The sequence below is a fragment of the Copidosoma floridanum genome, unplaced genomic scaffold (genome assembly GCF_036245765.1).
Source record: "Copidosoma floridanum isolate Cflo_tuat_1 unplaced genomic scaffold, Cflo_Japanese_pri ptg000007l, whole genome shotgun sequence".
NCBI classification, from domain to species: Eukaryota; Metazoa; Arthropoda; class Insecta; order Hymenoptera; family Encyrtidae; genus Copidosoma; species Copidosoma floridanum.
Genome location: NW_028321884.1, coordinates 7576006 through 7602863, shown reverse-complemented (window position 1 = coordinate 7602863; position 26858 = coordinate 7576006). Strand labels below are relative to the sequence as shown.

General features: G+C 38.7%; 3 protein-coding genes across 5 annotated transcripts; 1 reads left to right on the top strand and 2 right to left on the bottom strand.

Moving 5' to 3' along the window:
* The first annotated feature begins 8765 nt into the window (after nt 1-8765).
* Nucleotides 8766-13718, top strand: MARCH6 (membrane-associated ring finger (C3HC4) 6). 3 transcript variants are annotated; one of them, XM_089588588.1, is made up of 8 exons: nt 8766-8956; nt 9780-10219; nt 10388-10691; nt 10777-11324; nt 11426-11866; nt 11949-12405; nt 12476-12793; nt 12883-13718. In XM_089588588.1, the coding sequence occupies exons 2-8, from the start codon at nt 9839-9841 to the stop codon at nt 13311-13313; spliced, it is 2880 nt and encodes a 959-aa protein (XP_089444714.1). In that variant the 5' UTR covers nt 8766-8956; nt 9780-9838; the 3' UTR covers nt 13314-13718. The 3 variants fall into 3 exon arrangements, with proteins under 3 accessions (XP_089444714.1, XP_014219610.2, XP_014219609.2); XM_014364124.2 differs by having other exon boundaries at nt 9780-10225; nt 10780-11324; XM_014364123.2 differs by having other exon boundaries at nt 9780-10225.
* Nucleotides 13719-16471: 2753 nt separating this feature from the next.
* On the bottom strand, nt 16472-22114 carry LOC106647480 (contactin). The gene is made up of 8 exons (XM_014363895.2): nt 20929-22114; nt 20743-20845; nt 20418-20648; nt 20024-20262; nt 19679-19957; nt 18414-19582; nt 18125-18317; nt 16472-18037 (listed from the first exon to the last, which is right to left on the bottom strand). Exons 1-8 carry the CDS (start codon nt 22109-22111, stop codon nt 17763-17765), a joined length of 3672 nt encoding a protein of 1223 aa, XP_014219381.2. The 5' UTR covers nt 22112-22114; the 3' UTR covers nt 16472-17762.
* A 1243-nt stretch (nt 22115-23357) lies between these two features.
* Nucleotides 23358-25966, bottom strand: LOC106647439 (TBC1 domain family member 19). The gene is made up of 11 exons (XM_014363846.2): nt 25699-25966; nt 25493-25615; nt 25202-25409; nt 25013-25100; nt 24870-24930; nt 24554-24784; nt 24409-24483; nt 24114-24348; nt 23853-24054; nt 23588-23774; nt 23358-23516 (listed from the first exon to the last, which is right to left on the bottom strand). Exons 1-11 carry the CDS (start codon nt 25804-25806, stop codon nt 23448-23450), a joined length of 1587 nt encoding a protein of 528 aa, XP_014219332.2. The 5' UTR covers nt 25807-25966; the 3' UTR covers nt 23358-23447.
* Nucleotides 25967-26858: the final 892 nt, after the last annotated feature.

The following is a 26858-nucleotide window of genomic DNA, read 5'->3' as shown; positions in this document are numbered from 1 at the left end:
TTATATCAACATTCAATAAAAACATAAAAACATTAAATATAAACATTCAATACAATGGTAGCAGCAGCTTGGGAGGACCTTACTGAAAAACCTTAGTGTTTTGAAACTGTGGCTTACTCTATGCCAACACATTTGGAAAACTTATTAGAGTTGAGAGCGGTTTTATAAATTATTTTATTTTATTAAATAACAAGAAATTTACATAATGATTTACAAATTAAGTGAGTGTGAGTTAACAATTGAAAATTATTTATATTTTAGTTGTTAAAAGTTAATTGTGATCTGCTAATTTTAACATAAATAACAAATTCTCTAACATTTACTTACAAATTCATAGCTCGGGGAATAAACAACAACATGAAATAAATGAATTTTGCAATGTCAAGAAGTTTCTTAAGTATTAAAGTAAATGTTTCTCAAATATCAAGTCATTGAGTAGTCCTGCATTAATCTATAAGTAAATTATTAGGTATTCAGTAAGTATTTCAAGTTTAAGAATTTGCAAGCTTTGTTAAACGAGCTAAACAAAGCAATAATTTACCTGCTTATAAGCTTATTCAAATCATATTAATCTTTCTTTCTTCTCTAAGTATCGATGAAGCCACAAACACCAACTGGCGTGACAAAGATTGCTCGAATAGAGGTGGATGCAGAAAACTGGTTGTTGTCATACATGATACATCATTGGTGCTCTTCTCAAATGATAATGCTGGCATGATTTCTTGCTATCATTAGCATTACACAACAACAAATGTCACAAACATTCAATGATAAAAAGTGATGAGACAAATCATGTAAGTAAAAAAGGCACTGTGTATTCGTATCAGTGGAAAGTTAGGACAGCGTACATAAAAGCACCACTGCCAATTCAATTAGTGTAATATGTGATAAAAACCTCTTATCGTTGTTGCTCTTACTTCACATTGTCATTCTCATTATATTTCTTGATCAGGCAGCTGGAAGGTATATGCTGTGTAAGCCTTGACACTTTAAATGGATTGATTGTCTTTAGAGGAACAAGAGCATGGCTTACAAGAACATCAGGTTATTGCTTGCGTAAGCTACCAGACTTTCCTCTTTCTCACTATCTCTACCTTTAAAGAAAAAAAAAAAATTTTAAAGCAGCTTAAATGTAGACTTAAGAGAAGTGGAAGTCATAGTTTAATAACATTTATTATATTTTACTTACTAACTTTGAGGTTGGCATTTCAATAAAAGATAACAAATTTAAAAATGTTTCAGAAGATTGCATTGTTTAACAAGCACTTTAGAGTCCTTATAATTATTGGGCAGATTCTCTTTGATTATATTATATTCTTCCCAGTTCTAGGATGAAAAAAACATTTTTTAAAAGTTTAGTATGTAAGAAAAAAGATAATAAGAGAGAAGGAACTTTTTGACTTATTACTTCGTCATATTACCTAATACATAAATTATGTTATTTTTGAGCCCGTTTATAACGCGCATTTAGCTCACCGTATTTTCGATAATATGTAATTGGGTTTATGGCCCGTTAACAAATAAATAAATAAAATAAATAAATGACTTCAAACACAATGGAATAAATGAAATTGATTTTATGCCTCAAAGTTCGTTGATGATTAAGAACTCATGCCTTGATATATACAAAACAGCTGCAGTTGTATCTTACAGATTTTTAATTCTGAAAAAAAATAGAAAAAAACACACAAAGTATCAATTAAGTTGCCAGGGTGCAGTTTTAAAAAATAAACAAATATTGTTACTTATCTGACGAAAGGTTCTTCGGTGGCATCAAGCAGCATAGTATTTGCTAATTACCTTCAAAGCAATAAAAAAAGATTGTTAAAAATAACAATTCTTGATAATCTGTACAGAATTCAGCTTTTAATGGAATAGCATATGCACTTGGTAGTAGTTGAAGTTTTGTTCTTCTTGCAGCAAACCTAGTATAAGTTCACTTTTCAATCTGTAAGCTCTTGTATCAATGTAACCAACGTTGACGATTGCTGTGAGCCTTGACTCGAGGACGTTAAGGTTGTTAAAAACAAAAACACTAGCAGACTACACGGAACTGACGGAACATAGCGCTATAAATATATGCACTACATATAGTATACTAGCTCATCTATACTTGCATACTGCACTCTCTGAAATCTCTGAATCTCTTGCGGCAAAACGGCAAAAGGCTGGTTACCCTACAGACCCTAACGCCATCTCTTGATGACCAGCGAGAAACACTATGCGACGTTGCCATTTAGCCCTTTAGCCCTTTAGGCTAAATGCCGGGAAAGAAGCAGATTGCTATTGACGTTGCGTCTGAACGCACCCAAAGAATCATTTTCAATTGGTGCACATTACGTTATCTATCTCTATAATGCATTGTAACGTGACGTCAAGTTATAGTATGGCGTGGCGTGGAGAAGTTACGGAATATCTGCTAGTACACCATGGCATGCTAACCACAGCGCAGTTAAGTTTTTAAATAGAAAACTGGCATTTAACAATCCAACAAGAAAGTATAACTTCCCTTGAGAGGAAAACTTGTTAAATTTTAAAATGTTTGGACGTATATTTATATAAAAGGTTGTATTTGTTTAGTGATTTCTTGTTAATTACATCGGTAATAAGTTTTTTAATTGATCTCAAAATATTTTTATGCACGGGTACATATAAATCATGATTTATGTTTTTACTTTCAGATTTGCACACTTGAATGGTTTTATTTCTGAATATTTTTATGCAAATGGTATATTTTGGTGTTTCTTCAACAAATGTTAATCTCATATCGACTTATTGTACCACAATGTATATATAAACGTACTTATAAGATATAACAAAGCTCTTCAAGGCACAATGGGAAAAAGAGGTGCTAAGCCAGCTATCACGCACGAAGAGCGCATTTTCGAATTGAAAAAACATAAAATTTTTTGTGAAGATGGCAAACTTTTACAAGAAAGTGATCCAGTATGGAGTACTATATGTGAAAATTTAAGTGAGCCACCACAAAAAATAATCAATACAAGAAATCTGTATTCTTATGTAAAGAAAAATATTAAAAGTATTAAATTAGAACTAAACACCACCCAAGAAGTCCATATCAACTCTGCAACTGAAGATATTCGAAACCTTGATACTGAAGATAATTTACTCAAGTTACAAAACAATGTCCTTTTCAAACCAATCATCACAGAATTATGCATGTTTCCATTTACTGTATTTTACTGGTCTTTGGAAGCCATTGATTTTAGTAACGATCTTCCTACAGATGTCACGTTCTATTTTGGTTGCATAGGAAATTGTTGCGAAAAATTTATTGGATCTGATGGGTCTTGTACTGAACAAATATTTTTGTTTTGTTTAGGCTCAGTTTTAAATAATACGTTCATTCCACTTTGCCAGGTTATTAGTGAAGAAAATTCAAATATATTATTCCATCGATTTTTTTTTGAATGCATGAAAAAAGGACTATCATTTCCACACTATTTGGAAACGGATTTTATACCATCTTATTTTCATTCCGCCAATTCTGTATTTAATGTCAATTTATCATATGAAAACTATCTATTAGAATGTTTCTTATATATTCAAGGATTAGGAAAGGCTTTACCACATTGTATTATTGTTACTGACATTAGATTTTTAGTTGTAAAAGTCAAAAAATTTAGCTGCATTGAAAATATTATACTTGACAGTATAAAATATTTTTACATTTATATAATAATTTTATTAAGCTATCAAAAATCTATATGTGATTTTGAAGTTATTTTGAAAAAAATTATTATTCTTTTAACAACGAAAACAAAAAATAAACTCTGCACTGATACATTTAAGTATCTATTAAGTAAAATACAAGAATTGGAAATCGATGTCAATTATAGTAAAACGAAGATAGATTCTATTGAAATATTATACGATAACTTGAACGTCAAAGAGAAATCTTACTCAACTAGTAAAGCTTCGTGTTCGAAAATAATTGATTACATAAATAGTATAGCGATAGATGTAAAAGATAGCTTAGAAGTACAGCCTGTAAAAAGTTGTGACAGTAATGCATACTATAACTTACATGTATGCCAAGAAATATTAGACATAAGTGTGGAATTTTTAGTTTGGACCAAAATTATGAGTCAAGAATATAAATCAGCTAACACTAAAATATCCCTTGCGCAGTCATTGTCAGCTTACAAAAATGAAATTGACGATGATTGTAATGTGAGTACATCGGTCGATCAATTTTTAATCAATAATATCAATTACTGCGAAGAAAAGCTGACCAAAGCTCGTAATTTATTTAAAAACATGTTGGTTCCCAAAAAAAAAATTGCAAATGCAGACAGTTCATACGTTTACCACGAAGAAAACTGGATGGGACAAAATCACTCTGATGATGTTTGGGATTTAATAACATCCCAATCTGAATCATCGTCAAGTGAGTCAGACGATAGCACAGATATTTCCAAGTTTTTAAGTTCTGAAATATCTTTACCATGTACAAACTTGGATGACCCTACTTTTTCAGTTATTGAAGAACTCGGAGATGATGACACTGAAGAAAAAAATAATCAAATCGATAGATCAAAAAACCCTCACGAAATGAAAAAAAGGGGGAAGTATCTCCAGCCGTGTAATGAAATCCATCTAATCGTGCAAAAACCATCAAAAAAACCACAAAAACGAAAAGTTTTGAGAAATATCAATTTATTCAAACCGAAAAAAATTAACAAAATTAAACACTTTGTTTTAACATCCAGTCATATTGATAGTATAGTTGAGATATTCACATCTGGTTTCTACTTAATTGATAAATTTCATAATTTTATAAAAGAACAACCACATTCTTTACAAGAGTACAAACAAGAATTTTTTGCACTTTTGCATGATTATTCGATAAACTTGAATATCCTCGGGTATTACTCAAAGCGTGTATTATTATTAAGTAAGGTTTTTACTTTAAATAATCAAAATAAATTTATTTGGAATAATTCGTTGGGAGAATTTTACGACACAATTATGTTTCCTTGTATTTTTCTCAAATTATACTGTACCTTGTGTCCCATTCAAGTTTATAAATACTCAACACGCATAAAACTTCCAAAAGAAGAATTACTGTCACGAGATATATCTAAGTCAATTGATAATAGTTTTCAAACTTTTCAATCATGTGAGTCTTGCAAACACGTACTTCTATCAGAATATCAAATAAATTATATTCTTTGCTTTGATTTGGAAGAGATGTCGATTGGCAATACGAGTAGTTTGCTGAAGCTGGCTGATGTACCAATCGTTTTGTCTGTGAAACAGCAAAATTTTCTTCTCAGTGGAGTAGTGCAATTTGAAGAAGCAATTACAAATGGACCTAGACATTACATTTCTTATACACGAGACTTTGAAGGGAAGTGGTTTAAGTATGATAATAGTCAGAATGAACATCAAAAAGCTGTTAAAGTCAAATCTACTCTTTCAGTAAATGTTGCTTTAGTAATTTTTATTCAATATGATACTACTATTGAACCAAATCCAGAGACATATTCCATCGATTCAAAGGGTGATTTAGAAATAGTTCATGGACAAAAAAATGGAAATAATCTTAAAATTAATTCTATTGATGGAAATTGCGCACCAGTGTTTTCAACACACGAAATATTGAGTAACAGTAGTTTTGAGCCGATGGATATACTTGAAGAAAATTTAATGGACTCATTAGATCAAATTCGTGATGTCGACTTGAAGCAAAACTGTACTTCAATAGAATCTGAAGAAGAACATGATCATGACTTCCTATCACAATCAATAAATACCTTGTTGACCGAAAGACAGTTAGTACAGAACGGATTGCGTATACTTAAAAGTCAATATAACATTCACGGATGCGAACGAATGCTGCATTTTAGCAACACATGTCCATTTGACAGTTTATTTGAAACATTGCAATCAATGTACTCAAACTGTAATTTATTCCGGTATTATGTCAATCAATCCAAAGCCCTTGATCAACTGAATTTTTTAAATTTAATAGTTAAGTATACAAAAAATAATTTTTCAACAACTTTATTTTATGAAGAAAGAGCTCGTATACTGAATGATATTTATAATTTAGATGGATCCAAAACTGATATCAATTGCCACGATAATATTACAAACTTATTTGAAAAACTTGCAAAAGGTATACCTTGTTTGTCAAAAAATGTACTATGTAAAAATTGCTCCCACTTTAAAACTGAACCCAAATTCATCGTATCCTTATCTATGCAGCAGTTCTTTATTGAGGGTATTAAAAATTTACAGTCAATATTAGATAAAAATTTAAGAGAAAAAAATATTCGATGTATAAAATGCTCTGAAAATAGTATGAATGTATATTATAAGATCAACCATTATTTAGCTATTGATGTAGAATATTTACATGAGAAAAAAAATGAATCTGTTTTTCAATTATTTATACCTGCTGACACGAATCTAAAATTTACCACAAATTTTGACGATATTCCACGAAAATTGGATTTTAAATCTAAGACACTTTATTTAAAGGGCATTGTAGTCTTTAAAGGTAATAGTATGTCTGAGAAATCAGGAAGAAATTGCTTAGTCCATTATTATAGTTATTCATTGACCAATGATAACGAATGGCTTTTGTACGATGATATGGGTGAAAGTATTGAATTGGTTAAATACAGTCCTGCAGAAAAGATTGCACTTGTGCTTTATGCTGTTTCGTAATAATAAAAATATTTTATTAAATAAATTCGCCCGTAAAATATTATTTAATTCTATATCTAACTTGATTGTATTTATTAAAATATAGAATTTTTGCAAAAGAATTTAATGTAGCGTTAAAAAACTGTTTGTTACAGAAAAAACAATAAAGAGGCTTTTATTCAATTTATATGAAGAAATTTTGTTTTATTGCTATTAACTCAATGAGGTCAAAGCACTTAATGTATCAGTCTGATAAAATAATTTTTAATTATTATCTTGTTCTGAATCTAAAATCCTTTGTTATCCAAATACTCTCAGCCACTTCTTGATTTCCAAGGAACCAGACTCTTTTTTGCTTACTGTAATTTATGCTTCAAATTAATTTTCCCATGGACCCAAGACCCACGAATCCGGTACCGTATGAGTCTAAATGAAAGCTGCGAACAAAAATTTTGTACAATAACATAACAATTCATAGTACATAACGCTATATATGAGGTGTTACAAATAAAACATCATAAACGACTTACTCTTCCAGCTGATTATACTTCATGTTTCTTGCTGTCCGCAATTAAGAGAGTGAACGTGCAGTTTTGGTCAGCCAACCATGGCAACGCATTACTGGCATTGGTCGCTTCGGCTGCACTCTCAACAGTGAATTTGTCGAACTCAGTATTGATGCGTATCTTGTAAAAATTCTGCCCTTATTTGAGCCATTAGAAGCCTATGAGTGTGTGCCCACATATAATTTCAGCGCTTGGAGAGACCAAGAGTTACAGTGAATCGTGTTGATCATCAGATGCAAGTCAGAATATTCTGAAAATAAAATTTTTGTAATAAAATGGAAAGATGTATTGATCGATTAAAAAAAAATGTTATTATAAAGTGTTGAACAGCTATGCAGAGTTAATACTTTTGTGCATATCTGGGTCTGTACTGCGTAACACTGCAGTTTGATTTGCACATCATGATTCTTAGTATCCAGCCTGTATGCAATAACATAGATACACAAGCTATAAATAAGTTACGCTGTAGTACCACCGCAGACTTTAACGATACGACATTTAAATAATAAAAAGTAATAAAAAAAATCTCTTCCCTATTGCTCCTCTTTTTTAAATTTAACATACTTGTTATAAAGCTAATGAAATTAGTTATTTTATTATATTTATTACGTTTAGAAAATCTTGACTCATATCTTTCTCAGCATCTTTTAACTCAGCTTCAGCATCTTTTACTCGGACACCAAACATTTCTTTCAATTGGTCCTCCGTCTGTTGCAATTAATTCTTGGAGATGATCGAGTCGATCATTTTATTTCACATGTTTGTTGTCACAGGCTTGTTGTCACTGTCGACATCAGTAAATCCTAAATGTTATAGTAATGCCAAAGTTCAGTAAAAAATAAATGTAATAAAAATACAATCTTACCCATATAAAAAGGAGTCTTACAATACCCTATTTGTTTTCGGTGTTGATCGGCATCTGTCATAAGGACACAAGCACATTGCATGGAAGTCGTCTGCTACTCAAGTAATATATATATATACGTGCGCGAATCATATCGAATTACTTTTACTTATCGAATCGAATTACCGAAGAGCGAAATTTAGGTTCGTTTGGGAGCGCTCGGAACGATCCGAGCGCTCCGACATGCGAACAAGCGGTCGCAAACGAACCTAATAAGGTATAAACAAACTGAGTAACTGACGTATTTCGAGTGTAGTGCGCATGCGCCCTGGCCTGGGGTGGGAGTAAGATGACTCGACTTACTCTCGTATATAAATATAATTATTTATTCAATAAATATAACTAATTCGACTATTTTGCGATCCTCACACGCACTGGAAATTAAATTGCAAACGACTGGTGATAATTTTAATAGTAGAAACTCTACCGTTGAGGCGAAATAATAGTTTTATTAGATTCTCGCAGGACGTACTACATTTTATTTTTTTTACAAAAAAATAATACTCTGACAATTTTTTGCATGGCAATTGCAAAACCTGCAAACGATTCCGCAATTTTTGGTATTTTTTTTTTTTTGCTGGATGCAAGTCGTTCGCACAGTTCACTGTGCTATGACTTTAATAAGTGTTAACTTCTGGCAAGAGTGGCGAGTTGAATTGAGACTGTTGGATGTTGGATCCATTCCATGAGGTATCAAGATTACCTATATATACTAGAGAATAAAACGAAGATTCAATCTTCCCCCAACCAAGATGCAACTACAAATCCAAAAGTGATCACGACCAAACAAAAGAAAGAGACAACCTGGGTATGTATTTTCATTTGTCGCATGGAGAAAAAAGAGAGAGGGAGAGAAGAAAAAGCTGTACGTAGTACGTAGTCAAATTTGTGAGCAGTCTGGAGACAGATTAGATTAGTGACTGATAGTGATAGTGATATAATAGTGATTAAACGTAGGAAAGGTGTGGGTAAAGTAAGTCGGTATATTATATAGTTATACGCGGATTAAGTAATTATTTATTTTGCGACACACAGAGCACACTCTGCTTCGTCACTTTAGCAGCACCTTTTCCTCTTTCTCTCTCGCTCACTCTCTTACAAGTAGTAGTCTACTTAGTAGTATTCGAATTTGTGGTGTGTGGCTTACAGAGAGATTGTACTTCGCACATTAAAGTTTGAAGTGAAGTAAGAGTACATTTAGACCATTCTTTCGTGTTAATCACACTTTTTATAGCTTGTTTCCTCGGTTGTCTAAATTCAAATTTTTTTGTTGCAAAAAAAAAAAAAAAAGTACGTAGTTTCTGCAACTCCCAGGTATGTGTTTTGTTGAAGATTGCTATTTATTTTTGTTGCACAGCAATGCTAGTAAAATTGCTCATAACGATGATTATCTGTTGGTTGGCAGGGACTAGGCACCCAGCTCAGCTAATAATAATATCGTTTGTTTTGATCGCCTGTTAGAGGTGTTTTTTACTGACTATTGCATGCAGCCAGCATTAGAATCAGAAATCAAGCAACTCACTAATATGTGCACGCACACAAATACCTACAATATTTTTTTCTTCTCGTGTGCACGTGATACTAGCCAGCGTGTGATAAATTAGCCGTAATTTCAATTGTATTAATTTCAGGAGACAATCATTAACATCTGAGTGGAAAATTAAACGACGAAACACACTCAACAGTCAACATGACGGAGGACATGTTAAGCGCTGATATATGTAGGGTCTGTCGATCAGAGGGCTTAGCTGATCGACCCCTTTTTCATCCATGCATCTGCACTGGGAGTATAAAATGGATACATCAGGAGTGCTTGGTCCAGTGGATGCGTTACTCAAGGAAAGAGTACTGCGAGCTGTGTGGCTACCGATTTTCCTTCACTCCGATCTACAGTCCAGACATGCCTAGAAGGCTGCCACTTAGGGATGTCATTGGTGGTCTGTGCTCAAGCGTCGTTACAGCGGTCAAGTACTGGCTGCACTACACATTGGTAGCGATTGCCTGGCTGGGCATTGTGCCACTCACTGCGTGCAGAACTTACAGAGCTGTGTTTAGCGGATCCCTTGATCTTGTACGGGTATGTTTATAATTCGCGCTCTATTGTATCAAGATGTTTTTTTAGTTGATCACTTGTATACAAATTTAGTTTACTTTATGAAATAGTTGAGCTTCTCTATAAATATTATCATAATGGTACATGAGGCATTCTTCTTTAACTCGATAACTTTACGAATTTCAGTTGATGTCGTTGCCCATGGACATGTTTTCCACCGAAAATATATCCTCCGATGTTCTACACGGCTGTATTGTAATATCTTGTACGCTGTTTACATTTCTTGGATTAGTCTGGCTAAGAGAACAAATATTGCACGCTGGTGGTCCTGATTGGTTAGAACGAGACAATGTTCAGCTTCCACCTATCGACAATCCAGTACAAGGTGATCAGCCTCAAGATGCACAAAATATTCCTCAGCCTGAAGGTCAAAACAATAACAATATACCGCCATTTGTCGAGGAACCGAGACCAGAAGAAGCAAACCATGGTAATTGAAAATAATTCTCCAATATTAAACAATTCGTGCGCATTTTCAAAGTGATTTTATCATAATATTTTTTTTTTTTTTACAGCAGCAAATAATCCAGTCGAATTATTAATTCGAGCGATGGCCGAGCGACAGGGTGCTGCTGCTGCAGCCGCTGTTCCAGCAGCTGGTGCTGAAAATGACGGTGATCTTGGTGGCGTCCAAGCCGAAGGAGATCAACAGCAACCTAATGCTGCCCTTGGACAAGAATGGCGTGAACAGGGTCAAGCAGAAGCTGAGGAAGCTAACTGGAACCCCATGGAATGGGACAGACCTGCCGAGGAGCTCACTTGGGAACGGTTGCTCGGTCTCGATGGGTCGCTTTTGTTCCTAGAGCACGTATTTTGGGTCATGTCGCTCAACTTTCTGTTCATCATGGTGTTTGCGTTTATACCTTACCAAGTGGGTTATTATGCGATATCATTACTCGGGGCCCAGGAGATGGTTTCCGCTTCGCACTTTGAAGGATTGCTCACTACGCTGTGTGGTTACTGCGTGCTCGGGGTTTTCCTTGTCGTCCTTCATGCGCTTGCTGCCCTTTTTGGATTTCAGCGCTCGCAGCGCTTCCTTGGCTTGGGCTATGTCATAGTGAAGGTAAGATGTAACTTTTCAAATTTTTCTATTTTCACTAATATAGTGTTAAATGATGCGCATTAAGTTGAGCAATTATTTCACATCTCAATTTAATTATACAGGTCTCACTTTTGAGCGTTGTTGAAATCGGAGTGCTACCACTGGTCTGCGGTTGGTGGCTAGACATTTGTTCCCTAGCAATGTTCGACGCTACCTTGCGAGACCGTGAATCGTCGTTCCGTTTAGCACCTGGCACTTCGATGTTCATCCACTGGCTCGTTGGAATGATTTATGTCTACTACTTTGCCTCATTTATACTTTTGTTGCGCGAAGTACTGCGCCCTGGTGTGCTCTGGTTCCTCCGCAACCTCAACGATCCAGACTTCTCGCCTCTTCAAGAAATGATACATTTACCGATATTAAGCCATGCTAGGAGACTTGTTGCTTCGGCAGTGATTTTTGGCACTGCAATTCTTCTAATGTTGTGGTTGCCTGTCAAGATTCTTAGATGGATCTGGCCGGGTTTTTTGCCCTACACCGTTACTGTACAAACCGAAACTCAAGTGAGTCAAATTGTCCGCAATGATAATTAAAATGTTTTGCATTGACATTTTTGGACTGAATAACGAATTTATTTTTTTTTAGATAAGTGAATTATCGCTGGAACTATTGCTGCTTCAAGTTATCCTTCCAGCACTTCTCGAACAGTCGCACACGCGTACCTGGCTCAAGGCTTTGATCCGTGGCTGGTGTCGCCTTGTCGCCTGGTTACTCGACTTGCAATCTTATCTTTTACGCGAACAGACGGATGAGCCAAACGCAGCTGTTAATGAAGAACCTCAGCACCCCGACCTCGGAGCTGCGCATCAAGCTCTGCTGCACCGCGAAGGTCCCATCGGCTTTCAACCCTATGTACGACCTAAATGGTTTGTCGCTCGATTAGGTGGCCTAGTACTATGTGTTTGCGCATCTCTTGTGATAGCCAGCCTTGTTGCTATGACCTTACCCGTTTGGATCGGTCGTCGAGTGATGGCTTTGTGGATGGTTGGAGCACCCGCCCCTTCACCACCTGTTCTACCACCTACTCTACCTGCTGCAAATGGTACGAGAATATTTTCCTGCAAAGTCTTTGATCAAAAAATAAATTTTTCCTTCAACTTTCTCTTAAACAGCGGACGGTGTAGAGGCATCGGCGCTGTCAGGTCGCGTGCACGAGGTATATACGATAGCTTGCGGCACGTACGTATGCTGGGCTGCAGCACGAGGTCTGGCCCTTGCCGTATCATGGTTACCTCGTGGTCGGCGCGCTATTCTCGACCGCATCAAGCACTGGGCTTTAATTGGTGCCAAAGCATTCGTCTCTTGCATTCTTTTGGTCGGCGTTATTCCTTTACTCTTTGGCCTGCTACTCGAGCTCGTTGTGGTCATACCTTTACGTGTTCCCCTCGAGCAGAATCCCATTCTATTTGTATGGCAAGACTGGGCCTTAGGTAAATATTTTTCAATATTTCAATGACTTATTTTGATATTGTAATACAATCGTATACAATCGTATGACAACGAAAAACTTTGATTTCAGGTGTTTTATACACAAAAATTGCCACGGCAGTGACGATGATGGGCCCCGAGTGGCGTCTAAAGCTCGCGATCGAACGCTGTTACAACGACGGCATCCGCGAAATGGATCTGCGTTTTATCGTCACGGAACTTGCAGCACCGGTAATCTGCTGCTTCGGTCTAGCCTTGGCCATACCGTACGCCATGACCTACAGTATCGTACCATTGTTTGTGACCAACATCCAGACACAGATTCTTATTGCTCGACGTCTTTATCCATTCCTATTGCTCGTCATCCTCGTCGCTGTACTAATCAGCGTCCAAATACGTCAGTTCAAGAAGCTTTACGAGCATATAAAGAACGATAAGTACCTAGTCGGCCAGAGACTCGTTAACTACGAGCACAGGAACAAACAACAGCAACAGTCACAGCAGCAGGCCGCCACGAGCTAACCCATTCATCATTAAGGAACACGTAATATATGATTTTTAAATGTTTCTTGGATTGAAGTTTCTTTATCATTAAAATATTTATCTTGGCTGTCTTATTGATTCGTTGATTCTCGCGATCGCCAACTGCGTTTTACTTGTGGCTACAAGCATCTATCGCGATTTTCAAAAAAACAAAGGTTCGTGATTTTTTAGATGTCAATTTGACGAGTGAATCTCGTATATTTGCTTTTTTTCGCTTGGTGCTTTGGGTCGAAACTATATAATGCATTGTAGGAAAATTTTTAAATTGTAGCTTTAGTGAAAAATTTTTTTCAGTCATATTATTTATTCATCCATCAATTCTCTAGTGTATACAACAAAGTTTGAATCCAGTTTATAAAAAAAATCGACCGACTAGCAGAAAGATGGTTGATTATAGTATATAAATGACAGCTTGCAAACTGAAGAAAAATTAGAATATAAAAAACTTTTTATACTGCCAGAAAATTTTAATTATTAGCAAAAATGATTATTTTACAATTAATAGTAAATGTCTTTGAGCCCGTGAGACGCACAAAAAAAATTAAACAAATTTCAATCTAAGAAATTTAGAATAATTTTTTTCTTTGACTACTTTTCCTTTTCCACTTTCTGATTTCATCTTTCATTTCTGTATCAATAATTTCGTGTATAATATAAATATAATCATTGTATGAGACGAGTGTTGAGTTGAACAGAAGGCTGTTTTAAAGCATTCTCAAATCAGTTGGCAAGTTGTGGGTTTTTTGTTGATTATGAATTAGAAAGAATAAATGTCTTAGGAAAGTTTTATAAATAATTACGGAATGTTTTGAACCAGTCGAAAGGTACGAATTGATTTGTACTTTATAACTTTTTTAAATTCGGTGCATGATTCTTGGTATTAATGGATCGAAATACATTTTTTTTAACTTGTATGTATTTATAAATGGAGTAAAAATTGATACATCTTAAAATTCAGTAAAATATAGTTATGTATTCATAAAAAGAGAATTAAACGAAAAAAGTTCATCTTAATTTAATAATACGTCATTGCGCATGGTTCCGGTACATAATTACTGTAGTAAAAAATATTAAGGCTCATTTATTGTAACGTGACACAGTTTATGCAAAGAATTTTCTTTCAATTTCTTCTTTCTAATTTTAATTTTTGGTTATTTTAATAATTTATACTTTTGCTTTGTTGAATCATTTTGAAAGTCGTGGTTATGTGACTTTCAATATACGATATTTTAAATTAAAAAGTTAATTTTTGTAATTGGAGTTATATTAAGTATGAGATAATAATTCTTATGTGTTACACCGTTAGGTTATCATTATTATTATTTTTTTTTTTTTTTCTTTTGAGAGCTTGATTGTTGATAATATATATTCTACTACTTTAAGATGTGTATTACAATGAATTTTCGTGCTTACTTTTGAGTCATTAGTATTTAAGTCCAGTTCTCGCCTCTGATATATTATATGACTCGAAAATGCAAAAAAAAAATTATAATTATAATAATCTTACAATGTTTTTAAAAAGTCAATGCACGTTACGACTATCCCACCTCCCTCTGTAATTATACAATCACCAGCACACTTTCCCTATAGTTTTTAGATGAAAAATCTTGTTGGCAAGTAGATCGTATATATATATATTTGAAAAAAATTGTATTCTAAGTTAAATTAGATGTCAATTAAATACAGCGTTCATTTTAAAAAATCTCCATCTACATCGTTAAATCCATATCTTACGTAATAGAAAATCACAGAAAATTTTAAACTTACATCGATAAGAAAGTAAAGGTCTGTATATTGTAAAAAGAAGTTAGATGTGAATATGTATTTTTATATACTGATATAAAAGCGACTCATCCGTATGTACATGTAGCGATAAATCGTTATGGTATCAAAAATCAAATAGTTAATTATTTAACTTTCACCTGCCTCTCAACATTTTGTGTATGTACATGAGTGCAAGAATGTTAAACTGTATAAAATAAATAAAGACTAGTGTAATTGCATAATCATTTCCGGAAATTTCATATCAACCCAAAATTAGTGGCTGATTTCATTTTAACTCATCTCTTACTTTGTTGATTTAGCGACTTTTTAACGGATTAACAAACGATTTCGACAATGAGACGGCTTTTCTTTGATGCGGAATCACACGTGTTGTTTATTGATTATTTTTTAAACATGTTCATACTTACGTAATACCGTATTTTTTTTATTTCCACAAATTCTTTTGGTATTGTTTCGCATTATTTTATTTTATTTTTTTATATCATTCATAAGTTAGGATGCGGCTTCAATTTTCTAAATCATGTGTATAATATTGCAACTACGAAAATAGAATAAAATAATTTGTCTATGGTGTTAGTCCGAACTCTTCAGTACAGTACCGAAATTTAATTAGCGGTTGGATCAGTATTAGTTACATCACTGTAATCGCTTATTCAATTACAAGATACAAAAACAAAAATTGAAAATGTTAAGTAAGAAGTGAGTTATAATATATACCTTATACAACTACACCCTGAGACGTGATCGACACATTCCATCATGTAGCCTCAGCAAAGTCAACCTCGGGATCTACATTTGTATCCCCCATTCGATTTCTGTGTCGAGCAGCTCTATCTTTCTCCCTTCGATCCATACCTTGAGCTATTGGTTCATCACTCGCTTGTTTCGATCTTTGCTCAAATGTTATTCTTTGATGGTACCTTTTTTCCATTAGAGTTGTCACTAAGTTTAAATCGCTGGATCGATGCTAGCGAATCCGGAGATAGTCTCGAAGGTTCCGATGTCCTTGACCAAGTGTAACTATATTCTTTTGATTTAATTGTTACTCTAAATGGAAACTCTCGTTCATCCTTGAATGTAAATATGGTCATAGTGACGAATTGTTGTCTTTTTTGCGACCTGATTCCGGTATAGAACGATACTTTTATATTGCACGTTTTTTTTATGAAATTGAAAGGAGGGTGAAGGAAACTGATTGTGTATTCTAGTGGCACAAACATTTGAAATGTTGCACACTGTTGCATATAAGTTTTACTTGGAAGAGGTGCCATTTTTCGTCGGCAATATACATAATGTTGACATTAAAATAGATACGAATAGTTTTCATGGTATCTCAAATGATTGGAAACAAGTTTTTCTTACTAAAAAACTTTATTATATATTTTTTACAAAGTTTAACAATGTAAAAGGCAATAATACGTGAATTAGGGTGCTTATGTGTATGCACACCAATCGAATGTAAACGTATCGTACAAAATTCATTACCAAACGAATTAATTACCAAGACAATATTTAAAAAATGGATTTTTCCCTCGTATGTGCGATTACCTCTTGTAATTTGTGAATATAGTCTAAATAAGAATTTTTTAGAAAAAAAACAAAGGCAGTATTATCATCATTAAATATCTAAAAATTACTAAATCTATTTTACTAAAATACTCTATTTATAATTTCTATGTATGGTAAAAATCTTATAATACGTCAGTATATCTGAACACTTGGACGGAAATTTCTTTTCAAGAGATTCTTAATTAACATTAGTCCCTTTGATCATGCGGGATCGTGTTGTAAGTAGGCGTTGGTTGCATTGATACCATCATATGTGATGCTTTGTTAGTTTTTGTGCGAAATCAAAGCATTTGTTGCTGTGCAATTTTAATATTGTATAAAAAATGTTTAAAAACTATATATATATATTTACGAGATTCGCTTTGGAAAATATTTTCACATGGCTATTGGCAAAGACAAACCATTATCAACAATTTGACAACATGACTGTGATTCTTACCTCTGATATAATGCACATAACTGCCCTGCATATTCACATTATCTTACATATAATTAATTTGCGTAAATATAATTTTATACTATGATTAATGCCTTTTCAAGACATTTTTCTTATAAAAAATATTTTGTTCCAATACAACCTCAAAGCATATATACATATTGAGGGTTACGTTATAAATTTTTAATCATTTATACCACTTTTGTTCACCAGGAATTTGGATTTTACAAATCTACGATAAAAGAACACTTTCGATACAATATATATACTTGTAGTTTTATATAAAGGCTCTTTTTTTGGTCCTATGAGTTGAGATTCGATAAACTATACCAAGTAATTTTTTTCTAAATAATTTTTCATGGCATACGTATTACGTAGCGAAAGCTATCAATATACCACATTAATCGTACGTATAAAAATTTTTTTTCATAAAGATATGTATACATATATAAATTTTGCATCATCATGGTTGCAGGCATTTTTGTTGATTGTTCGACGAGGAATGACGAAAAAAGAGTTACTATGTTACCTTAATAATTCCAACAGGCCTTTTACTTTTAGCAAGTCCCTCCTGTAAGCTCGCTCGACAATTTCTGGATATCCAACGTTGAAAAAAAAAAAAAAAAATGCCCATCATCTCACACGCGATAAAAGACCCGCAAAACAACGGTCGTCACGAGGATGAGAAACGTACTGATCCCACGTCCGGAGGCGGAATTCCCGTAATCCGAGGCATCGCCCATCCTGAACCTGTACGCCGGACTGGACATTCTTCCGTCCCCTCCGTTACTGTAGGCCAACACCCGGAGATAGTACTCCTTACCAACGCCGAGGCCCTCGATGATCGCCTCGATCTTACCGGTCGGCACATACGTGTCCTTGGCAGTGCTCATGTCCTGGTCGGTCTCCCAACCTTCGAATAGAAGTAGCGTCAATACATTATTTCACACCATAGTAAACATCGATGGATAGTTGAGTCGGCCGGTGGTGTAAAACTTACAGCGAATCTTGAAGCCGATAACCGGCTCCTCGCCCTCGATGTTCTGAACGTATCGCCACGAAACCCTCACCGACGTCGGATTGCGCCCGGACACGTGGACCGAGGACGGCGGGTTCTGCGGCGCCTTGCGGTACGTACGCTCCCGGAACCGCTCGCTCTCTGGACCCTCTCCTGCCGAGTTGTACGCCATCACCTTGAATCGTTGAAAATTGTCATTGTGGTCGAAAGCTTTTCTTGTACACTTGAAATTAATATTGTATATATAAGGTAAGGGGTTGTATCGTCAGACCTTGACCCAGTAGTAGGTGTTGGGCTGGAGACCAACGACTATGGCCCACGGGCGCGTTGTACGTGACAGATAGTAGACCGCGTCCTCCTCGGGCTTGTCCGTCTCCCAGTACTTGATGCGATGGCCAATGAGTTTGCCGCGCACGCGTTCGCGCGTCTGCTCTATCGGGTCCCAGGTGACGTTGAGCGCCGTGCCGTTGTACGACATGGCGTAGACCTTTTGGGGCGCAACCTGGGGCATGTCCTCGGCACTGTAGATCGTCACGATCTCGGATTTTGGGCCGTATCCGATGGCATTGGCGGCCTGAACCCGCACCTCGTACTCGGTGTAGTAGTACTGCGGCTGGATGTGGACGACGGCGGTGCCGACGTTGCCCTGCTCCTTGAGCACCAGAGACTGGAACTCGGACTCGTCTCGCTTGCGCCGCCAGAATATCTTGTAAAAGACGTTCGGCCCGTACTGCTCGGCCGGCTTGAGGACGTTCCACTTGATGGTCAGGTCGCCAATCTTACCGCCTCCACCGCGTATGTTTGCCGGTGGTTTGGCCGGCTTGTCCGACGGTGTACTGTACTGGGGCGAGGGCGTCGAGGCTGGACCGTAGCCCAGCTCGTTGCCGGCCCTCACGCGAAACTCGTAGGTCGTGTACGGGTTGAGGACGTTCTCGAGGAATATGCGCTTGCGCCCGTTGTACCGGTCGTCCTCCGTGAACGACTGATTGTCCTCGGTTATGTTGACCCACGTGCGGTTCCAGTTGGTGCGCGCCTCTATCGCGTACCTATTGATCGGCCGACCGTGGGAGGCGCCGTCGGTCCAGGTGAGCGTCACCGAAGTCCTGGCGACGTTGACGACCTGGACGCCCCCGGATGGACCCGGTGGGCCCTCGATGGTGATGCTCGTGCGCGAGGATATGCGACCCACGGTGCTCTTGACGATGCACTCGTAGTCCCCGGCCTCGGCGAAGGTCGCGTTTATGATGTTCAGTTGGCCGGCGTCGGTCACCAGTCGTGGATTCGGGTTGATGTCCCTGTTGCGAATGCGCATGTCGTTGTGCATCCAGATGTACGCGACGTCGAGCATCTCGTCGACGGAAACGCTGCATCGTAACGTGAGGTTTTGGTTGTAGGCCGCCACGATACGCGGTGGCAGGGACTCGACGAGTGTCGGGGCACCTGAAACGATACATCGTGGTGGTGTCTTTCTAACATCCAAGGAGACCCAGTACGACCTTTATCAGCTTGACATTTACAAAGAGGAATCAAACTCACTCAGAACTATCAGTCGACCGCGGGACTCGTCGCTGCCGTACTGATTCGACGCCTGGCAGACGTATGTGCCCTCGTCGTCCGTCGACACGGGACTGATGATCAGAGTGCCCGTCTCCAGAATGCGTCTCCTACCGCCACTCCCGAGCACGTTACCGTCCTTCTTCCACGTGAACTTTGGCTGTGGTGCAGCCTCGGGATTGCACATTATCGTGGCGTTGCCATTCTGAGCCGCGTACGTCTCCAGTTCGAGCGGGCGTTTCTTGAACGTCGGCTTGAGAGCTGCAACAATTCGTTGTGTTAGTTGAACTTGAATTATTATTCCAAGGATCACGAGAGTATACTCACACAAAACCCTGAGCTGAGCCGACGAGTATTTGGTCTTGAGTTGGTTCTTGGCCTCGCACTGGTACATGGCCTCGTCCCTCTCGGGATCCAGCGAGTTGATCTTGAGCACGTTGTCTTGGACAAAGTACCGTTCCCTGTCCTCGGGCATCACGCTGATATCCAGGTACTCGCCGTTCTTCAGCCAATTGTACGTTACGTCGGGCATACCAAAAGCTTCGCAAACCCAGGTCAAGCTTGCCCTAAAAGTATATTCCACTGTGTCACGTAGCTGTGTACGCTTGACTAAGTTATAGATTTATTCTAATCAACTTGTAGTTAAATCTGTATGTTCTTTATTTATGGATTTGGAGAAAAACAATAAGTGTTGAACGAAAAAAATTCATATTTAATCTACCGGTTATCCATGTGCTTGTCGGCCAGAGGAACCGTGAAATTCGGGGCTGCCTGGATAAGCAGCTGGACCGAGTTCTTGATCGATATCTTCTCGTTGCGCGCACGGCACACGTACTCGCCCTGATCCTCGATCTTGACCCGCGGGATCATCAGGACCCGGTTGTGGTTCATCAAGTAAGCGCCACGCGGTAGATCGCCATCCACCCGCGTCCAATTGTACGAGGGCACTGGGCTACGGGATCACATAGGTTTTGTTGTATTTAATTTTGTTTTCTTTTTTTTTTTTTTTTTACCATGTACGACGTTGTAGTTTGGATTTAACTTACAATCCAAAGGCGATGCACTCCATCCTCACTTGATCCCCGGCGATCGGAGCTTCGGGGAATACCTTGGGAAAGTTTTTCGGGAACTTCAAGTTCTGCGGCGTCACTGCGGGGAATCAACCAAACAATTATACAATGATACCTAGGCGTTAATCTTTATCGTGTTCGTATCATGTATGGAGTACTCACGATTCGTGTCAACGTAGAGGGGAAAGAGCGGCCCGTTGCGTCCCGTGTCCGAGGCGATGCTCTGCACGTTGCACGAGTAGTTGGCCTGGTCGTTCTTCTCGAGAGCCGAGAAGTAGAGCGAACCGTCGTTAGAAACGAAGAGCCGCTCGTTGTCGTCGTCGACAAAGAAGGGAAAAGCCCCGCGGGCCCAGTAGTACTTAACCCCTGGGTAGTGCTGGGGCGGATCGCAGTAGACGACCTTGCCCCAGTGCTCGTCGCCCCGGACTTCCGGTCGCTTGAAGTTGAACTCGAGGATGTAGCCAAAGGACAGGTCGACGCTCTCTGACCTGATGGTGCCAAACTTGTTGCTCGCCTTGCAGTGGTACGAGCCCCTGTCCTCCGTCTGATTGGGATTGAAGATGATCAGAGTTCCACCGCTGACGGTGTACCTGTTGTTAGCCAGGGGGTCTATCCTTTTGGCGACGAGCCGGTCGTTGTGGAAGGTCTCCTTGAACCAGTCGTACGTCGGGGCCGGATAGCCACCCGCGAGACAACTCAGCGATATGTCGTTGCTCATGACGCGCTTTGTAACGTCGAACACTCTGTCCTCGGGCTGTTTGATGAAGTACGGTCCTCGTGGTATCTTCAAGGGATCGCTCACCTCGATCCCGTACTGGAAGCTCCTGTCATCCGTGAGCAGGTACTGGAGATTGATGGCAGGCGCCTCGCAAATGTAATAGTGCGCCTCGCGGCCCGAGACCTTCTCCAGACCCCAGCGCATGAGGCCCTCGCTGTACCCGTAGACCAGATGGTCCTTGCCGTAGTTGTTTATGTCCAGCCTCTCGGGGAGAAAGGCGTTGTCCATGTTAACGAGCTGGGTACCGTCCTCGTTCGTCCAGTAGCTCCCCTGCATCCTCGCCCCGGTGTACCACTTTTTGTGCTGGTGATCCTCCTGCAGGAGCTCTCTCAGGATGTAGCTGTGCTCCTCGAGGGAATTTATCGATAGGAGCTGGGCCTGGTAGGCCTGGCAGTTTCTGCTCGCCTCGTCCCTTGGCCTGTAGCTCTTCATGAAGCGGTAACAGATCTCCTGGAAGGTCACCCATGGCTTTGGGCATCTCGGCTCGATTTCGTTGTAGTAGAGGGTCTGCGACAACGCGACTGCCGCTGTTGCCAGCAGTAACGCCGATTGAAGCTTCAAGGACATTTTCATGCCTGAAACGTGTCATATATTATTTTTATCATCATGCAACATGTGGCGACTTTCATCAGTCACGAGAGTTATTTGACAAAAGGGAACACGAGTTGAGGGAAATTAAAAGAGGAACCGTCGATCTTCTCACCCGCAAGTTCTAGCTAATTTTGATAAGAAAATCTGAACAATAGCTGCCACGACACGAGAGTATTTGAAATTTAAACCATCATCGTTATCTTTCGTCCACTCGCGCACACTGATGGGTGGTGGATCGAAAAAGTCCTACATCCATCCCCGTGACGATTTGTCACCCCTTCACCCTAAAACGCATGGGGTCTGTTGTCCATTTAGTTAACGATCGGAGTTTTGATTTATTTTATTTTTCAAGGCGTAATGCTTGTCGTGTTGATGCGATGGGAACACAAAATATACATGGGAGGGGACGACCAGGGAGTGGCAGCATACGCCGTGGTGTTCCAAAGGCGAGGTAAGCCGACGCCAATGACGTCGCGTTACTCGCTCCAACGGATGGACGCCCAAGGATTTGCCGTCATGATTCCCATCATCCACATACTATACGGAATATATCAACTCGCAGGATGCATCATCAACTAGAACTTTGTCGACGTTCTCGCGCCTCGCGAACCCCACGGTTTAACGAAAGATCGGTACCTCGACGGCGTTTCACGATCGACAATTCGCCATGGCGATGATGATGATGATGATAAAACTTACCTTTGATTCGGCCGTCCTCGTTTTGTCTCTCATGAGCTGCGTGCGGTCTACGCGCTTTTAAAAGTTGTTGGCGTCCCCCTCGCAACGTCACGAAGACGCGGACGCGACTACTGAACTGTGTGCGTCCATGTCGTACACTCACTGGCCATTCATCTCCACTACACGGCTCCTCTCTCTCTCTCTCTTGCTTCTTATTCTGTCCGGCCACCCCCTCCTCGTTCTCTCATCTACCTTTTTTATTATTATTCGACTTAGTCACTGTGGTGTACAGTGCACGATTAGCACTACGGGAGCTCTTATGGGTGGTTTTTTTTTTTTTCTTTTTTTTTTAATAATGCCTCCTACATGTGTCGTATACCGAAGTTTGTTCGATATAATCATGGTGATGTTATTACTTTGATTGGTCGATTTTATTTTCTTCTTCTATCGTAGATATATATACAGGTACAAAACGCGTAAATTCATAATAATCGACCATAAAATTTATTGCGCTCGGAACAATGTACAAATGAACAAGACACTCATCAACCATTAGGCTCTGGTAGTCTGGCGTTTGAAATACAATTTTTTTTACAAATTAACTTGATTACGGGCTTCACTTCGTTACTTTTTTTCAGTCTTTCAATAGGCTCAATTGCAGCAGAGGCATCACCTTCAACGACGACAAATCGGCCAATACAGCCTGCAAATAGTAGAGAAAAATGTTGTACCATTCTTGCAAACCGCAAAACATTTTAGAAAAACAAAGCGTACTTCAATATTGTGCATCGTATTGACTTGCAACAGATTTTCTTTGCGAAAACTGAGAATCGTGACAGCCAGTAGGGGTATGATTTCCAAAGAATCGTAACCGAGAACCAAATCCCACAGATACAGCAGTTGTTCCGGCGGAAGGTGTCCGCTGAAGCCCCTCATCAGCCACTTGAAGACAATTTTAATTCTACGCGAATCAAAAGCCTGAATTTTTTTTTTTTTTTTTCTCAAATATTCGTACATTGAATACAAATAGATTACTAACGGTTGTATGTGCAGGTTTCGAAAGTGCGCCCACAAATGAGGCTCGTGGCACTGCAACAGTCGTTCGAACAGGAGACACAGGGCCACTATGCCCTGCTCGTGGCTCGACACCGTGTGCAGCCGAAACCAGTAGCGCAGATAAAACGCGCGGAACGTAAAGTACATGGCGCAGGGGTCGTCGTACAGGTAACAAAAAGGCGTTGCTGGAACAAGTCATCGTCGTTTACGTCGAGTTTTTTTATGTATGCTATGTATGGCTTACCATACATCGTGAAACCGTGGAAAGGTATGACGCCGCTGGGCGGAAAAACCAAGGTGTTCTCGAGAGTCGCTGGTTTGCCCTGCAGGACCGCGTGGATGACTAGGCCACCCGCGCTTTTGTCGGTTGTCACGGGAGCCAAGACCTCGGAGTCTCTCGAGAAGCTCAGCATTGTTTTGTACAGAACGTCCTCGAAGACAAAGTACTGGTCGTCGTTACTCGCCGTTAGCTGTACGTCCTGGAGGATAATTTTTCTTATTTATTCCATCCATCAAATATAACAATGAAAAATGTTTACTTTGATTATCAGCTTGTCCACCATGATGTCGTACTGTAGCACCATCCCCTTTAATTCCTGGTAATACTCGACGTCCTGAAATTAACAGTAGCAACCGTTGCCGGTATAAATCGCTTGGTACATGGGTAAGGACGAGGAGTCATACGTTTTCTTTGACAACTGAGCCCAAGACGAGGGACCACAGTCTTCCTCGCAGTTCTCTGGGAGAGCCGCGCTTCAAAAACTCCTGGGCGATCGGAGCGTGGTTGGATCGAAGGACCTTTTCCCCCAAGTGTGTCCTTTCAGCCTCGAAGTTTGGGTAATTGCTGCACGACGGTATGTTACCGTTGACTCCCAGCAGAGCGACTCCTTCGGAGAGTTCCGTGTACACGTCCCTCTGGAATTATTGTTTTTCCTCTCAGTTGAAGCTTTTCAAAGCTCGTTTCGAACGACACGACGTATTTTTCTAAGATTATCATTACCAACTGAGCCAACGTTTTTACGGGAATCTGAATGTGGCTGAACTCCCAGTTGAGCTCGTTTCTGAAACGAATCTTTGATTAAAAGTCAATTGCATGATTGCACGTACACACGTAACATCAAGTGTTTGGTGGAAGCAACTTGCGGTTGTTTTTTGAAAGCCGGATCTCGCACGGAGAAAAGAACTTCCAGGAAATCCTTCGGGGCGTACAACGGTCTGTATTGAGAGAGATCTGTATGATTTTGAAAAAAAAAAAAAAAAAAAAAAAAAAAATGGCTATTAATACAGTAGAGCTAGAGAGGGGCCTAAAATATGGAAAAACCGCTCGAGTACCGATATCGCAAGTGCTAAGCTCGTTCCACTTTTCGGCCAATTCTTCTCTGTCGGCGGTTGGTCGAATTCTGGCTAAAGGAACGTTGAGCTCGTTGCACATGGAATTCAGGGACTTTTGGATTCTCCTTTCCCACTGGATCTGTGCTTTTTTCAAATAACTCAAATCCACGCTGTACGGGTTGACGTTGTCGTTGGGTTCGGTTAGTTTCTGAAAATGATTTTTTTTTTTTTTTTTTTTTTTCATTCATTTATTATTAATTATACCATCATATAAAAATCACACAGACCCACCTGTGCTCTCTTCCAATGGAACACAGTGTTTCGAATTTCGGTTTCCAACCCTTCGCTCTTCAAAGCTTCGATCAGCGTGTTTTTGAAATCCTCTTTTCTCACGGCGGGCGACGCAACGAGCCTCTACACGCGTATACAAGCAGATTCGAAAGGTATCAAGCGTCGTGCAGTGGATATATATTCAAGTGGGAGCTACGTCAACCAACCTGAATTTCTCGATACAAATTTTTGTAATTCGTCATATTTTGAATTTCCTCGGTTAATTTCTTTGCTGTTTTTTTCAATTCGGGATCGTTCTCTTTGCCTTCCGACATTGTTCTTTTTAAACTGTGCGCGTGGAAGAAGGCGTTCTTTTAATATATATTGTTTTGGATACAAAAAGTGATAACGGGGACGTAACAAAGCTCGACGCGCCATTTGTAAACAACTTCTATATGCACACGAGAGCTGGAGCGTCAAAAAAGAGTAAGGAGAGCACCGAGAATTGATTTGGTACCTGCATGTATATATACCTGCAATGATCAGATGTATTTTTAATTTTTCTAGTTTATCAAGTATTTTTGTGATTCTTTGTCGATCGTTTTTTTTCCCTCGTACCAGCAGATTTTTTAATTTTCACCGAAATCTTCGCGGTCTTTTGAATGAACGCGATTCGCGCGAAAGAAAGGCTCATTTGTGATACACATGTTTTGAGCTTTGAAGTTTTTAACAAAAAGTATAAAATGTCAATGTTTAGGGTGCGTAGTATATGAAGTCTTAAACTTCCAGGACCAGCTCATCATGTATGCCTGTGTAAGTGCGAGAAAAATAAATATGTTCTTGCTTCTCACTCGCCCTCACACGGGCTTATATATATGGCTAGTCCTGGAAATCTTTTTACAATTTACTTACCGCTCATCCAAGGTTTTCAAAAATAAAGCAGTAAAAAAATAGAAACTACGGTTTGTGCTAAAAAAGAATTGCGTTCTTTCTCCAAAAATGAAAAGTAAGTAAATGATTTAGGAGGATTTTAATGGCATTCTCATACTCGATTAAAGCATATTAAAGCATAAAAACGCGAATTTCAGAATGCATGTTTCCTATACGTAATGATAGTTTTATTCATTAAAAATTAACTCTTTTGTGTACTTTTTTTTTTTGCCAGAGGACAAGTAACTGAGGTAAATGGTCTGCTGTAAATAATTGTGTATGATAATTTTTTTATGCATCGAGATGGTCACGGAAATATTTTAAAATATATAACAACTTTACTTTTTTTGTACGTACAACAATTGCATGTAACTTTATTAATTTAGTACGTGTTTTTTTTTGTTGGCAACACTTTTCAGAATTTCCAAAAACCACACGTAAAATCGTTTAAATCGTA

Coding starts and splice junctions, on each gene's coding strand:
- MARCH6 (XM_014364123.2), top strand. CDS start 9,839: ATGACGGAGGACATGTTAAGCGCTGATATATGTAGGGTCTGTCGATCA. Junction 11,867..11,948: donor CTGTACAAACCGAAACTCAA/GTGAGTCAAATT, acceptor ATTTTTTTTTAG/ATAAGTGAATTATCGCTGGA. Junction 12,794..12,882: donor ATGGCAAGACTGGGCCTTAG/GTAAATATTTTT, acceptor CTTTGATTTCAG/GTGTTTTATACACAAAAATT.
- LOC106647480 (XM_014363895.2), bottom strand. CDS start 22,111: ATGTCCTTGAAGCTTCAATCGGCGTTACTGCTGGCAACAGCGGCAGTC. Junction 20,263..20,417: donor GACAAGCACATGGATAACCG/GTAGATTAAATA, acceptor ATATACTTTTAG/GGCAAGCTTGACCTGGGTTT. Junction 19,958..20,023: donor GGCTCAGCTCAGGGTTTTGT/GTGAGTATACTC, acceptor GAATTGTTGCAG/CTCTCAAGCCGACGTTCAAG.
- LOC106647439 (XM_014363846.2), bottom strand. CDS start 25,806: ATGTCGGAAGGCAAAGAGAACGATCCCGAATTGAAAAAAACAGCAAAG. Junction 24,484..24,553: donor GCTCAGTTGTCAAAGAAAAC/GTATGACTCCTC, acceptor TGTTAATTTCAG/GACGTCGAGTATTACCAGGA. Junction 24,349..24,408: donor TGGACAAGCTGATAATCAAA/GTAAACATTTTT, acceptor ATTATCCTCCAG/GACGTACAGCTAACGGCGAG.